Raw genomic sequence first — 14,401 nt, 5'->3', positions numbered from 1 at the left:
CTGAGCACTTGTGATGTCATTTTCAGTCGACAGCAAAATGTGTTTTTAAAGGTACGAATTGTACATAAAAAAATAATGAAAATATCAAATTAATTATAGACAAAATATTAGTTTTTATTGCTATAATGGGATAAATAAGTGAAGTATCCCTTTAAATTATTGGTAAATATTTATTTAATAGTTTAATTTTATTAGCCTCTCCTTTTTATTTTTATTTTCAAGTTCTGTTTTTTGTTTTTATTAATTTAATTTTATTCATATATAATTTCTATTTGTTTGTATTTATTGCTGACCTTTAAAATAAAATATTTACTATATTTATCTTTTCGTTTGCTTTGTATTAGTTTTTATTTTTACATTTTTGCACGAGTCTGTCCTTTCTATTTTTTGGGGCAAGTTCTGGTTTCCATTTCCGTTTTCATTTTGCATGCAGATTTTCCATGTGCATAGCGTGTTCATGTGTTCATGTGTCATCTGCTCTTGAGGGGGAACATGCACTGTGTGCGTGTGCATGTAGGCGTGCACGTGTATGTGTTGTGCAGGAGAAAAAAAATGATGTGGAAAAAAGTGAGCAAAAAAAGCTCAACATGAGTTAATTTTAAAAACTTTTGAAAGAACACAAAAAAAAAGAAAATGACACACCTATAAAAAAAAAACGAACTACAATAAAATACCCATCCATCCATCCATCCATCCATCCATCCATCCATCCATCCATCCATCCATCTTCCGAACCGCTGATCTTCACGAGGCCATAAAACAAAACCATCAACAAGTAATTTAATAAAATAAATTACAAGTTAATGAAATAAAGCAAATTAAAACCAGTCAAACAATAAAGCAGAATAACAATGAAATTAAACAAAATTAAGGAATACATCAACATTTTTCTCCTTTTATAATTTTTCTAGTTTTGTCTTTGGCACTCAACTTTCTACTGATTGGCTTAATGGCCTCGCAGTTTTTAAAAAATGAAAATCAAAACCGAAATGAAACTTTTGGAAAGTAAAAAGGCACACCACACAACAACAACAACGTCAATAATCATAATAAAACTGGAAATTTGTCATTTTTGTGGTCAGATGGGAGTGTACTTTGCATGTCATTCGTGTACATTTTCTTCTTTTAGTGCACATGACTCATCTCATAAACACGCAGACGTAAAAGTATATTTGAGAACGTTATTACATAAAACAAGAGGAGAAAGTGCAGGAGACAAAGTGAACAACACAAGCAAGCATAAAAAAAATAAAAAAAACACCTGACAAAGATGATGTGGAGCAAGAAAAGGCGCGAGGAGGACCAGTGCTGCCCTCTACAGGCAGGCTCTCAAACTGTGCGCGTGTTGTTTCCTGGGGAAGCGACAGAAGGGCATCCTGTGACACCGCGTGTGACTCAACGCTTCCCCCCAAAACACGCACGCGCACGCGCACACTCACACCGTTTGGTTGTCTTTTTGAACGACTCCCAACACACACACAAAATACAATAAAATAAAAAAGAAAATAAATCAGAGGTTGCCCAAGAAACTAGCAAGGACAAATTAATAACATAAAATCAACACAATAATAAAATAAATAAATAAAATAACGGAAACATAAAAAAGTTAATACGATGAAATGTAACATATAATACAATAATCTACAGTATAATACACCTAAGAAATCTGGAACAAAAAATAAAAAGAGTGGACCAATACACAATAAAACTAAAGAAGAACAAAATAAAACTAATAAAATGAGGACAAATTCAACTAAAGAAAAAAAAGTCATATAATCTTCCATAATAGATATAAAAATAATAATAAAATAAACTTCAATACACAACAGAATTTTTTTAAATAAATAGAAATTAATAATATTATTATTAATAATAATAATAATAATAATAATAATAAAAGACAAACCAAATGAAAATTAAATTATGTCAATTCAAAAAACAAAACTGACCCAAAAAACAAACACAAGGACATGATAATAAAGTAAACTTTTTTAAAGTTGTATTAAACATAACATGCTTGGATGCTTGTGTTGTCTCTGGTGAAAGCATTTCCGTTCTCATAAGTACAGTACCAGGGGGCGTGACCCGGCCCGAAAGGGGGCGTGTCCTAGTCTCGACGGGGGCGTGTCCCCGCCGGCCCTCTTGGCGACATAGCAGGAGCCTCTCGCCTTGTGTCACACACTCGAGCGCAGCGCGCCGACGGCATCACACACAACGCGTGCGCGCACGCACACACAAACGAGGACGAGCGCGGAGTATCACGGCCACGAGAGGACGGCGTGCACCTGTCCTACGCACGCGCACACACACGAACGGACACAGAGGCCCTGACTAGACGTCCTTATGTGTGGATGGGATCAAAGCTGCACGGTGAATAACTTTTCGTTTCCTTTTTCACAGTTTAACTTTGTCAACTTTCATGCTTTGAAATTCGGTGCATGTTTTACTTTTGGCGTGCAGCGAAATGTCTCCTTTTGTGGAAATAGTAAAAGAAAAGAAAAGGGCATATTTTGGTGTTTTGAAAGATTAATTTGGACTTTTTTTTAAAGGGTGTTTTAAAAAGTACGTTTTGTTGTTTGTATGTGGACAAAAAAAAAAAAAAAGTTCAGAACTGCCGTTTTTAAGGCTTAATTGGATTTGCTTTCTTCAAACAGATACTAGTTATGTGTCATATGTGCTTTTTTCCCCTCCTTTTTGTATTATTTGGAAGAAATGTATGTGCACTGTAAGTAAGTAGAAAATTACTAGTCATTTTTCCTTGTTGAAACATAGATCTTATATTTCATTTATTAGTTGTGGACAAGAAAAAGGTGTAATTATTGTAATATTGCATTCATTTAAATAATAGTGTAATTGAATATCGTGACAGAAATTAAGAAAAAGTCTACTCAAGTGATTTAAGGCTTACATTTCACGTTTTCCTTAAATATATTTGATTAGTTGAACACAAGAAAAATGTGAACAGATATTAGAATGCAGAAATCCTTATTTTATGCTTTCTGTAATTTTTTTTTTCCAACTAGTGGACAAAAAATATGTGCTGAGAAAATACGCAATATTGGGAAGTAAAAAAACACTGTTACGAGATTTAAATGTGGCTTATTAAAAGTGCTTTTATCTTCACATAATATGTGTTAAAAGTTAAAAACGCCTGTTGAATGTTTTTAAAGTTCAAATTTGATATTGCACTGCTCATATTTGGCGAAGAATAAAATAACAAAATCAACAAGTTAAAAAAAAAAGAAAAGAGTTTGCTTTTAAAGCTTTAAAGTGGACTTTGATGCGTTAGTGTGCATTTATATGGTCTGTTGTTGAAATCCACAAAATGAGTTAAAATGAGTGTAAAACACTTTTTGTGTGCACTTTTTGTGAAAAATCAAAATAAGCAATTCAAATCTCAACGTTGCCGTTTTCAGCTTCAAATTGGCCTATAGGTTAGTGTTTTGAATTTGTCTGTCTAATATTTTATTTTACACATTACGTTATTTCATTCAAAGACAGAAATGTGCAATACTGTGTAAAAATATATATAATTAGGAAGTTAAAAAAAAAATCAATTTGAATCAGTTTTTTTTGTGCTGAAGTGACTTTAACTAGAGCAGCTGGTTTATTTTTACATTACAGTATGATGTCACAAAGCTTCTTACTCAGTCCTTTCGGACACAAGAAAAAAAATTATCAATTCATTCATAAATTTACTTTTTATTCGCCCTACATAATTTGGTGTTATCATTTGGTATATTTTAAAGGTGTGCTTCATTTTCATAATCATTACAGTTGACATGTAAATGGGGCTTTTTGAATGTCATTATCTTCTTCTTTTTTTGCATCTCCCGCTGATGCAATGTGTTCAAAACACTCCCTCAAATGTATTTATTCAAACTTCCCATTTTGTGAGTCTCTTGATGTAAATGAGTGAAAATGAAGCAAATCATTGACAGTTGGAGTTAAATTTTGTTGCTGAGTGCGTTTGTGCTCGAGACCCCCTCAATGGAAAAGTTTTGTCCCTCTCTTCCCTCCTCGGGCAAATTCATCCCGCTGCTACTGCTTGCTGAATCGCTGGAACTTCCAAATTTAGTCGAGTTCCGTCACAGGAACTTCCTTTCGTCTTTACTTCCTTACTCTTCCGCCGTCTTCTTCCCGTGTTTGACTCATAGCAAACTCTCTTGAAAATCAGCAGCAGCTTTGCTGGACAAAAATGTCAAAGGCGCACATAAGAACTCTTTGGCAGAAATCAAGTCAGAAATCTTTGATAGAAACCAAACACTAAATCAGTCAGGCTTGATTTTTCCAGCTTAAATTACTTTATTTTTTTTCAGGCTTAAAATGATTTTTTTTTTCCCCCTACATCCGCTCTCAACTCTATTCAAGCTACATGAAAGTCCCAACCCCTTTTGGTTCTTGGTACTTTCCAAGTTTCCAATCAAATAAGTTTAGCCAAATGTTACTGGCAAGTCTGGAAAGTACCAGCCATGCTGGTCCTGACTAATGATCCCGGAACTAAATGAAGACATGAGTTGCCACTTAAAGGTCCTTGAACCTCTTGAGATACAGCATTCAAACTGATTCCAAAAGGTTTTTACTTGTTGAGATACCATTCACCCCAACAAGGTCTTCTTTTAATCTTGATTAATTACCCAAAACATAATCTAGACATTTGCTAAATCAAAGGTTTCTGTACTCCTTTTGATACTATACACCAAGTTCCAAAAGCTTCCTGGATCTCAGGAAGACAAGTCAAGTCAAGTCAAGTCAAGCCAAGTAACAACCACCATCCACTTCGAAACTTGTTTGGCCCAATAATCGACTCCAGATCTCATTTTAGACACTAGTTCCAAGTCAGAAGTTTAATTTGGGGCATCCCTAACACCATGAGTTAAAACAAAATCCTCAAGCTTTTTGGAGCCCCGTTAGTAGAAATACTACATCCAACCAACCCTGCTTCAAACGGTCTATGAATCTCAAGAAAGTGCTAGCCCTAAAATAAAACTACATCTCTTCCTCATGTATATCCCAGGCGACCTCTCAAAGCTCGGCCATGTTGACCAGTGAGGGGGCGCACACCATGGAGCAAGAGGACGACCACCAAGCCGCCAAGATGGCCTCCACCAACTCAGACGGCATCAAGCCGGACTCGGACATGGACGCGGCGGAGGCAGCGGACGAGGCCGACATGACTCGCTGGACCGAGGCCGAGTTCGAGCAGAAGTGCACGTATATCGTCAAGGATACGACGTGGGAGGCGGGGCAGGAGGGGGATGCTAACTCGCCTAACCCCGCTGGCAACAGGGCGCAGGCCTCGCTGCCCCGGAACCTCATGTTCAAACACACGGCTGACGGAAAAGAGGTTAGACGGCAGCACACGCACATTATTTAATGTAAAGCTGTAGAAAAGCAGCCTTTGATAAGAAAGTAGCACTAGCTGAAATACCGTTTATCCACAATACTTCCTCCTACAAGCAGAAGGAGCCATTTAATCATCAACACCTGCTGTTATCTGTTTCACACTTTTGTGACATTCACAGAACACTTTTGCCCATCACGGAGGTGAAAAAGTTATCTCGATTGCGTAAATAACCAACCCCTCCATAGAGAGCCCCCTTCCGGTCAAAAGTGTGATGTATGGATTATTTCATCAGGATGTTTGTTATCCAGAGGAAGCTGAGCACTGATAGCAAACAAGAAGTGAAAGCCCGTTGGGTTGAAATGATTGCGTTAAAACCGTTGGGTTGCACATAAAGCCAAACATTTAAAGTTGTAATCATTGTTCATGTTCCACAAACACTATTTCACTGCATAAAATAATGTAAAAGTATTCAAAGTACCCTTCATGTGCAGGTTGTTGGCGTGTGCAGCCGGGAGTACATCCCCAAAGGGACCCGCTTCGGACCCTTGGTGGGCCAAATCTACACGGCCGACAGTGTGCCCAAAGACGCCAACCGAAAGTACTTCTGGAGGGTGAGTCAATGTAAAGTGATTCTGACGGGGGACCACTTCCTGTGACATCACCACCGCCACCTTTGTCACAGGAATTGTAACTCTGGTTGAGAAAGCGAGAGGGGAAGGAAGTGATGACACAGGAAACTTCCCGTAAGTCCACAACAGTGATGGGCTGACCCACTTTGTCACTTCCAGGAAGTAGCCCCTTACCCCCTCCATATCAGAATGTGTGCTAAGCGTGTCGCCATTTCCACCGTTTTGTGGACACTTTAGATGAGACACAGTACAAACTAGCAGCAGTAAAAGTGATGTTAACAAATGTAAAGTAGCATGAAAGGACTGTTTGCCAATGTAAAAATCAAATAAACCAAAATGATTGGCTAATATAAATCAGCGAGCTCACACAAAGCTAAATATATTGTTTCCGTCCCGCCTTCAGATATACGCCGACGGCGACTTCCACCATTTTGTGGACGGTCTGGACGAGACCCGTTCCAACTGGATGCGTTACGTCAACCCGGCCCACTCGGCCGCCGAACAGAACGTGGCAGCATGCCAGAACGGCTTGGACGTTTACTTCTACACGGTCAGGCCCGTGCCGGCCGGCGCAGAGCTCCTGGTGTGGTACTGCCACGACTATGCGCGCAGACTGCACTACCCGCCATCCGGGGAACTCATGATGCAGAAGCTCAGTAAGTAAATTAGCGCGTGATTGGCTCCACACACATCTGTTTGTTATTTTTAATAAGGCAATGTAATATAAAGCAGCTAATATATAGCAGTGGTAAAACAGTAGTTAAAAAGTGTATGCTAATTTAAAGCAGCAGTAGGCTAAAGCAGTATAGCTAATATCTACACAAAAGTGTTCAAGCAATGCTAGTGAATGTAAAGTATCAATAAAGCAGCCTTAGCAAATTTAAAGCAGTTTTAAAGCATTGTTGGCCAATATAAAGCAGCAGTAAAGCAGTGCAAGCTAATGTAAGAGAGCATTAAAGCAGCCTATGTTAGCTGATATTAAGCACTAATGTAGCATTAGCTATTATAAAGCAGCGGTAATGCAAAATGAGCAAATAAAAAGAAGCAGTAAAACAACTTCAGCTAATATAAAACAGCAACATTTTGGCGAGTTAGCAACCCAAACATGTCCTTAAGGAGGCACCAAAGCAGCCACTAAACACATATATATGAACAAGTGTGTTAGACGACACTTTCTCCTCTTAGCGTCTTTGTAGTGTTAGCTCTTGAACACACCATTCAGCTCTCAGTGTGTGTATGCGTGTGCGTGTTTGATTTATCACTTAAAAAGAACAGAAGGGAGTCCCCCCCCCGGCCCCCATTGCCAGCCCCCCAATTCCCCTCCTCTTGAACTTCCTGTCTGAGCTGCTGACAGATTGAAATCTCCAAGATGGCGGCCATGTTTGTTTAGGTTTGTGAGGAGGGTGAGGAGGAAGGCTAACTGATAACCTCCATGTTTACTCACCAACGCCTTACTACTCATTCACTCACTTGTGTGTGCGTTTGTGTGAAGGGGGTAACACACACATTTTACCACACATAATAGATGGTGGCCATTTAGCAGAGAGCTGACATGTCTTAGCTTTTAAGAGTTTGGGTTGCTAATCCTCGCTTTCATCTTACTGGCGTGTGTGTGAGAGAGAAAGAGAGTGCAAGAGAGAGGGCGGCTTTAGATAATTTCAGTAAAATCAGTAAAAGCAGTGTTTACTAACATAAAGCAGTGTTAGCTCATATACAGCAGCATTAAAGCCCAATTAGCTAATTGCATTAAAGCATTGTTGGCAAAAATAAAACCAGTGGTAAAACAGTGTTAACTACCTTAACTATAACTAACATAAAGCACTGTTAGCTAATGTAAAGCAGTGTTCGCTAATATAATGTAGTTTTATCCAAAACAAAGCATTGCTAATAGAGTTGAAGCAGTAAAGCTAATACATAGCAGCAAGCAGTAGAGAGGCTTTTTGTCTGCACACACCTCAGTGTTTACCTCATTCATTTGTAACAATATGTGTAACACACACACACACACGCACACACCTGACTTCCTGTCCGAATCCTCACCTCGTCCGTCAAGCACGTGTCACTTTGTGAACGCTAATGCACGTTTATCTCCACAAAAGTAAACATCCGTCAAGACCTCTATTGATTTGACTTTTCCTGTCCTTGCAGAGCGGTCACTGCTGGAGGTGAAGCAGCATCAGGCGTCGGAACCCTCGCCTCCCCCCACCGTCACCCCCCGACCCCCCAAGCGGGAGCACAGTGTCCTATCCATTCTGCGGGACGTCCCTAAGAGTGATCCCAGCCGCCCACTACCCACGCGCCCACGCTGCACCTACAGCCCCGAGCGCCCCTTGTACCCGCGTGCCCTCTATCCACCTCTCAGGGGCCACCCAGAGGACTTCCTCAAGGCGGGTGCCCTAGGGTACCCCCGTTCCCCCGGGGATCAGTCGTCAGCCACGCCTAGCCCGTCGGCAAGGAGCAGCCCGGAGAGCAGCCCCCAGGGGAGCCCGTCGGCACCCTTCTACCCGGGTGGACTAGGGCCGTACCCCAGCTACTCGCCGCCACCTTTCTACGCCCCAGGTGCACCCTACTCTCACTACCTCCTGTCACATCACTACCCACTTCCTGGGGGCGGCATCCCCACTGTGGGCGGCATCTACCCTAGGATGTACCCGCTTTACCTGCCGCCCCATGTCCCCCTTCTGCCCTCGGATGCAGCTGGACGGCGTTTCCTGATGTCGGAAGCCGCGCACCCATCCCGGGACTTTCTCCTACCAGCGCCCACCAGCGCCTTCTCGGCCACCGCCTCCCTCAAGGACAAGGCTGCTGCGCACCGCCCTTATGCTGGGCAACACTCCCCATCTACCAGAACCCCTACCGCGGGGGTACCCGGTGATCGGGCGGCCACTAAGCTGTGCGACTCGGATGAGGAAGCGGTGAATTTGGTGAAGGCGAAGCGGGGTATTGGCTCAGCTGGGTACAAGGCGCTGCCCTACCCACTCAAGAAGCACAACGGGAAGATCAAGTATGAGTGCAACGTCTGCACCAAGACCTTTGGACAGCTTTCCAATCTCAAGGTGAGGGCCCCAAATTGGGTTCGCTTAACTGAAAGGCACCACTTCAACGACCGCTTCAGAGTTAAGTTGCCACTTTCAGGGCTTTGTATGGCAAAAACTTCAGAAAGTCACGACTTGACTCTGACTTAGTATTCATGAGACTTGACTCAAGTCAAACTTATCAATTTTAGGACGCAGCTTTGCTAAAACTTGTGTAAGTCTCCGTCTCTGAGTTAGTATTCATGAGACTTGACTTAAGTCGGACTTTGCTCGGTTAAACTTGTCTTAAGTCGGACTTTGCTCGGTTAAACTTGTCAATTAGACTGACTTAGTATTCATGACTTGACTTGAACTGCATTTGAAAATATGCCTTTTCAAGATAGTATGTAAGATTTGCGGTTGGGCATTGTCAATTTTTTTGGAGGGGCCTATCCGCCAATATTCTCTGAACCTTTTTAGGGAGTTTGCCAATTTTAACTATTCTCAACTGGGTCCTAGATAGAGATTCAGAAAAACTGACTGTATACATGTAAGGGCAGCTAATGAGTGCAAAGTAACGAGTGGAAGGTTAAGACTTGAGACTTAACTTCAACTCGTGACTTTCGCATGTGACTCAAACCAACCCAGGGTGCTTTTCTGACCGCCGCTTTCCTGCCACGCAGGTCCATCTCCGCGTCCACAGCGGCGAGCGACCGTTCAAATGTCAGACGTGCAACAAGGGCTTCACACAGCTGGCCCATCTACAGAAACACTACCTGGTCCACACAGGAGAGAAGCCACATGAGTGCCAGGTGAGGCTTTTGGTGTCAACTGCGGGTGGTGCAACGGGCTATTTGTGAAACTCTTCTTTGTGTATTATATACGTCTGTACTGTACTGCCCCCCTGGTGGCCAATACATACACACTGAAGGAGGATATCATGATTCACAAACTGTTCTTTTTATTTAAAATAAACATGTTAACCAACATGTTGTTGATGTTTGTGGGTCTGGTTAAAAATCCTGCTCTGGAAACCAGCAATTTTATCGTAATCCGACTCCCTGACTCCATTTGTTGTGTGTCAGGTGTGCCACAAGCGCTTCAGCAGCACCAGCAACCTTAAGACCCACCTGCGCCTCCACTCAGGCGAAAAGCCGTACCACTGCAAGCTGTGCCCGGCCAAGTTCACACAGTTCGTGCACCTCAAGCTCCACAAGCGCCTGCACTCCCGCGAGCGACCCCACAAGTGCCCGCAGTGCCACCGCCACTACATCCACCTGTGCAGCCTGCGCCTCCACTTCAAGGGCTACTGCCCGGTCACCGCCGCCCCCCACCACGCCGCCGCCGACGAGATCCAACGCGCCAACGAGGAAATCGAACGCTTCGATATGAGCGAGCACGCCGAGCAGCTGGAGAGGCTCCGAGGCGGAGCCGAGATGGACGCCGTCCTGGAGAAGCAGATTCTGGGAGCCGCGTGGCGCCAGACCTCGGTCATCAAGGTGCGACGCGGACTCGCCGTCAAGCAGGAGGCGGACCCGTGAGGGTGGGGGGAGGGGGAGACCACTTCAGGGACTCGCTACTCAGGGCTCAAATTTGACAATCATCCTAAGGTCTCCATTTCCACACTTTTTCTTTAATTTATTAGCTGATAATGATGTTTCCAGAACATTCTTCAGGGTTTACAAGAATGATTCCACAATTTGACTGTGTCCCTTTACCACTTAATTTAAACGACAGGAATAAAGGGCGAGTGTGTGTGTCACAACAGTTACCTCAAAGCGTGTGTGAGTGTGTGATTGCGCGTGGGTCAAGGGAAAGGCTGAAGATGGAACTTTTTTCTATTTATTTCATCTTTGGCTACTTGAAGAAGGAATGGAAGTGGAGCGCAGCTGGGCAACATGTAGCACCTGTTTTTGTCATTTTGTTTTGTTTTCGTTTTTGATGACACTGTCAGTGACGTGGATGTGACACTCCAAACCAAAGTTGACTGCATGGACTTCTGCAATGCGAAAAGCGGGAAGAATGTGAAGAAGGGACTTTGATTTGATTTTATTTATTTTTATGCTTCGGATGAATCTTAGGATATTTTATGTTAGTGTTATTTTATCCGTAAAGAACTACCAACATTTTCAATAACACGGCTGCGACACTCGAAACCAAAGTCAACCAGATTTCCAAACAAGGCATCCAAAGCAGAAAACATTTTTTTTCATATTATACTTTAAGTTTTATTTTTGTTACTGGTTATTTTTATTTTATTTCCAATTCAATTTAAAACATTTTTTAAAAATGTTATTATTAAGAACGCCACTGTCTGTGATACTCCAAACCAAAGTTGACCGACTTCCAAACTGCTAACTTCCAAATCAGGAAGAATTTGAGGTTTTTTTTATTATTATTATTATTTTTAATTTCAAAGTTTTATTTGACCTTTAATTTATTAATTCTAATTGTGTTTATTTTTTAGTTTTATTTTATTTGGTTATTATTGTTTTTTTGGTCAATTTTATTGTCATTTATATTATTTAAAAATTTTATTTGTGTTTTTCATATTTTTTTTTGCTATAATTTTTTATTTTATTTTATTTTATTTTTATTTTGTTCTTAATTATATTATTTTACTTTAATGTTTTTTTTTATTGAATCTTTATTATTTTACTTTTATTTTAAATTACATTTATTTGTAATATTAATTCTGTTAATTCTTTTTTTTACACTCCAAACCAAAGTTGACTGGACTTCCAGACTGCAAACACCCAAAGCAGGAAGAATGTGAAAACGAAATCAAGGGACTTTGATTTAGTTGTTTGTTCCTTGTCCCTCACCCAAGCACGTTTATTATGCACTGGCGCCGCCCACTTTCCCATCTTCCTCTTTGACCAAAAAGTGTCTCCCGTCTGTTTGTGAGCTTTAACTCTACAAACTCCGTGTGTATGTGTGTGTCTGTGTTTACATGCTGGTTGGTTTACAAATTGTTTTATTTATGTGCAAAAATGTCCAAATGTGTAAATTATGTTGAGAATTATTATAAATGTTCACTGCTTTAAATCCAAATGCTGGCATGTTGTTATTGATGTCTACAACAACAAATACAAGGGGGGAAAAAATTGTACTTACATAGCGCGTATAAATAAGTCACTAAAACTCACATTTTTAAAGAGAGGCAAATATTGAACATAGAAAAAAACAAATGTGAAGATGACTGATAACAATAAGCATGCATATTGTCAGGCTGTATGGCAACGTGAGTGGAGAATGGACTAATAATAGTCGAGTTGGAATAATAAGCTGCAGCTGTCTGCTTCCTGCTTTGCTGACTGCTCACATTTGCTGTCGCTCGTCTTCACAATTTACTTTTAATGACGAGGCAGGAAGAAGAAAGTCGTCAACGTTTATGTTGTTCTGGGGTCCAGCTTCAAGGGAGCGGCAGGAAATTGAACGCGGACCCCCCCAAGGCCTGCTGCGACCAAGCGCTTTCATCATCTCACGCGGCGACATGCGGAATCTTAAAGTGACAACCGCGTCTCATCTTACAGATGCTCAGTTGAGGCGCGAAAAGTCGTCTTCACATGTGGACGCGCTGGAGTGTATCACAGCTGACTTTTGGCGACAGAAGCGCGGTGCATCCTAGACTAGTCACCAGCCAGTTGCAGGGAAGATGGTTATCATAATTTTGGTATTTTCCTTAGTTAGTTTTTCATTTTGAGTCTTGTTTTTTAAATGTAGTTTTAATTCATTATTGGAGTGGGTTTGTTTTATTTCAAAATATATTTTTGTTTTAGTTTAGTTTATTAGTTTTAGTATTAGTTTAAAAAAAATGTGCAATTCTTGTGTGCATGTTAGAAAAAAAATCACAGTAAGTATTGTGTAGTGAAAACATTTAAAAAACTTGACAAAGTGCAATTTCTGTAGAAATTGAATGGGAATGCTGAAAGCTGAATGCTAATAAAACATTTCCCAAGCGAGATTTGCTGAGCAGTATCAGAGAGCTGGAAATGATGAGAAGTTATATGTATGGATTATGGAAGTGGGCGTGGAAGGTGGGACTTGGAAAAAGATCAATGACAGTCTCATTGAAATGAATGGGGAAAAGTTGATATATAACGTTAAATTGTGCGAGTACCATAAGTTATGTGGAATCAGATGATATATACTAGGGATGTCACGATAAGGGCAATATCGTGATATTACAACTGCCACGATATAAAAAATAAAAAACAAAGCAAAAATGTTAAGACATAAAGGAGAACGTTAAAAATGAATAATGACGATATAAAGAAAGAAAAGCGTGGAAAAAAAGGTAAATACTTGAGGAATATGTAAAAATAAACACAGATGCTATTTGTTAGCCCATCAATGGCATTTTGCATTGTTAGCATTAGGCTAAACGGTTTGCTTTCTGACAAACTGCTGCTTGTTGTGGATTTCATGCACTTGTAATCTAATTGTAATTTTTGTATCTCAAAAATGACTTAGGCGATTATTTTAAGAAGGGGTCAAAATGTTATTAAAAATATTAAAATTTGACTATGACAATGTGACTATATTTAGAAATATACACTTCAGTCATAACAGCATAATGTCAATATGAGCAGTCATGAAAACAACTGTAATTGATGCGCAGCGTTCCATCTTGGTATTTCTTGAGAACCGCACACAATACGCCAACCGCCCCCAACCCCCCGTCTGACTCAGTATCTTTCAGTCCTTCCATCCTTTTATTAGTGTGAAGGAAACTTGTTGCTTCCCCTTGGCCGCTTACGTCTGTGGCATGGTGGGACCCATTTGTAACACTTGCTTGGGATATGTACAGCAAATTCCTGTGTATTCCATCAACATGACAAAATGGCAGATAAGTGTGTGAAAGTTTCAAAAATATTTTTTATTTTAGCATTTTTTTTTTGTGTAACATATTTTTTAAAATTATTTTAAAATAAAATAGGAATATGTGAAGAAATAAGGATATATATATATATATATATATATATATATATATATATATATATATATATATATATATATATATATATATATATATATATATATACACGCACACACACACCCCTACACACCCCCACACACGCACATTGTTAAAATGTAAAACGATTTAAATATATAAGATAGAAATATAAGAATTATTGAAATTTAATTTTAATTTAAAGCAATATGAAAAAAAAACAAATAAAATCAAAAATAAAAAACAAAGCAAAAATGTTAAGACATAAAGGAGAACGTTAAAAATGAATAATGACGATATAAAGAAAGAAAAGCGTGGGAAAAAAGGTAAATACTTGAGGAATATGTAAAAATAAAATGCAGAAATTTAATAAGGAAAGCTTTAAATATGTATATATATATATATATATATATATATATATATATATATATATATATATATATATATATATATA

General features: G+C 39.9%; 1 protein-coding gene across 1 annotated transcript; it reads left to right on the top strand.

Moving 5' to 3' along the window:
* Window positions 1-2,162: 2,162 nt before the first annotated feature.
* On the top strand, window positions 2,163-12,038 carry prdm1a (PR domain containing 1a, with ZNF domain). Its single transcript, XM_077527960.1, has 7 exons — window positions 2,163-2,370; window positions 5,018-5,347; window positions 5,839-5,958; window positions 6,380-6,632; window positions 8,125-9,032; window positions 9,674-9,802; window positions 10,076-12,038. The coding sequence occupies exons 1-7, from the start codon at window positions 2,344-2,346 to the stop codon at window positions 10,529-10,531; spliced, it is 2,223 nt and encodes a 740-aa protein (XP_077384086.1). The 5' UTR covers window positions 2,163-2,343; the 3' UTR covers window positions 10,532-12,038.
* Window positions 12,039-14,401: the final 2,363 nt, after the last annotated feature.

The sequence above is a fragment of the Festucalex cinctus genome, chromosome 7, assembly GCF_051991245.1.
Source record: "Festucalex cinctus isolate MCC-2025b chromosome 7, RoL_Fcin_1.0, whole genome shotgun sequence".
In the NCBI taxonomy this organism is placed as follows: Eukaryota; Metazoa; Chordata; class Actinopteri; order Syngnathiformes; family Syngnathidae; genus Festucalex; species Festucalex cinctus.
Note: the sequence above shows the minus strand (reverse complement) of the source record. Positions and strands in the feature narration are given on the sequence as shown.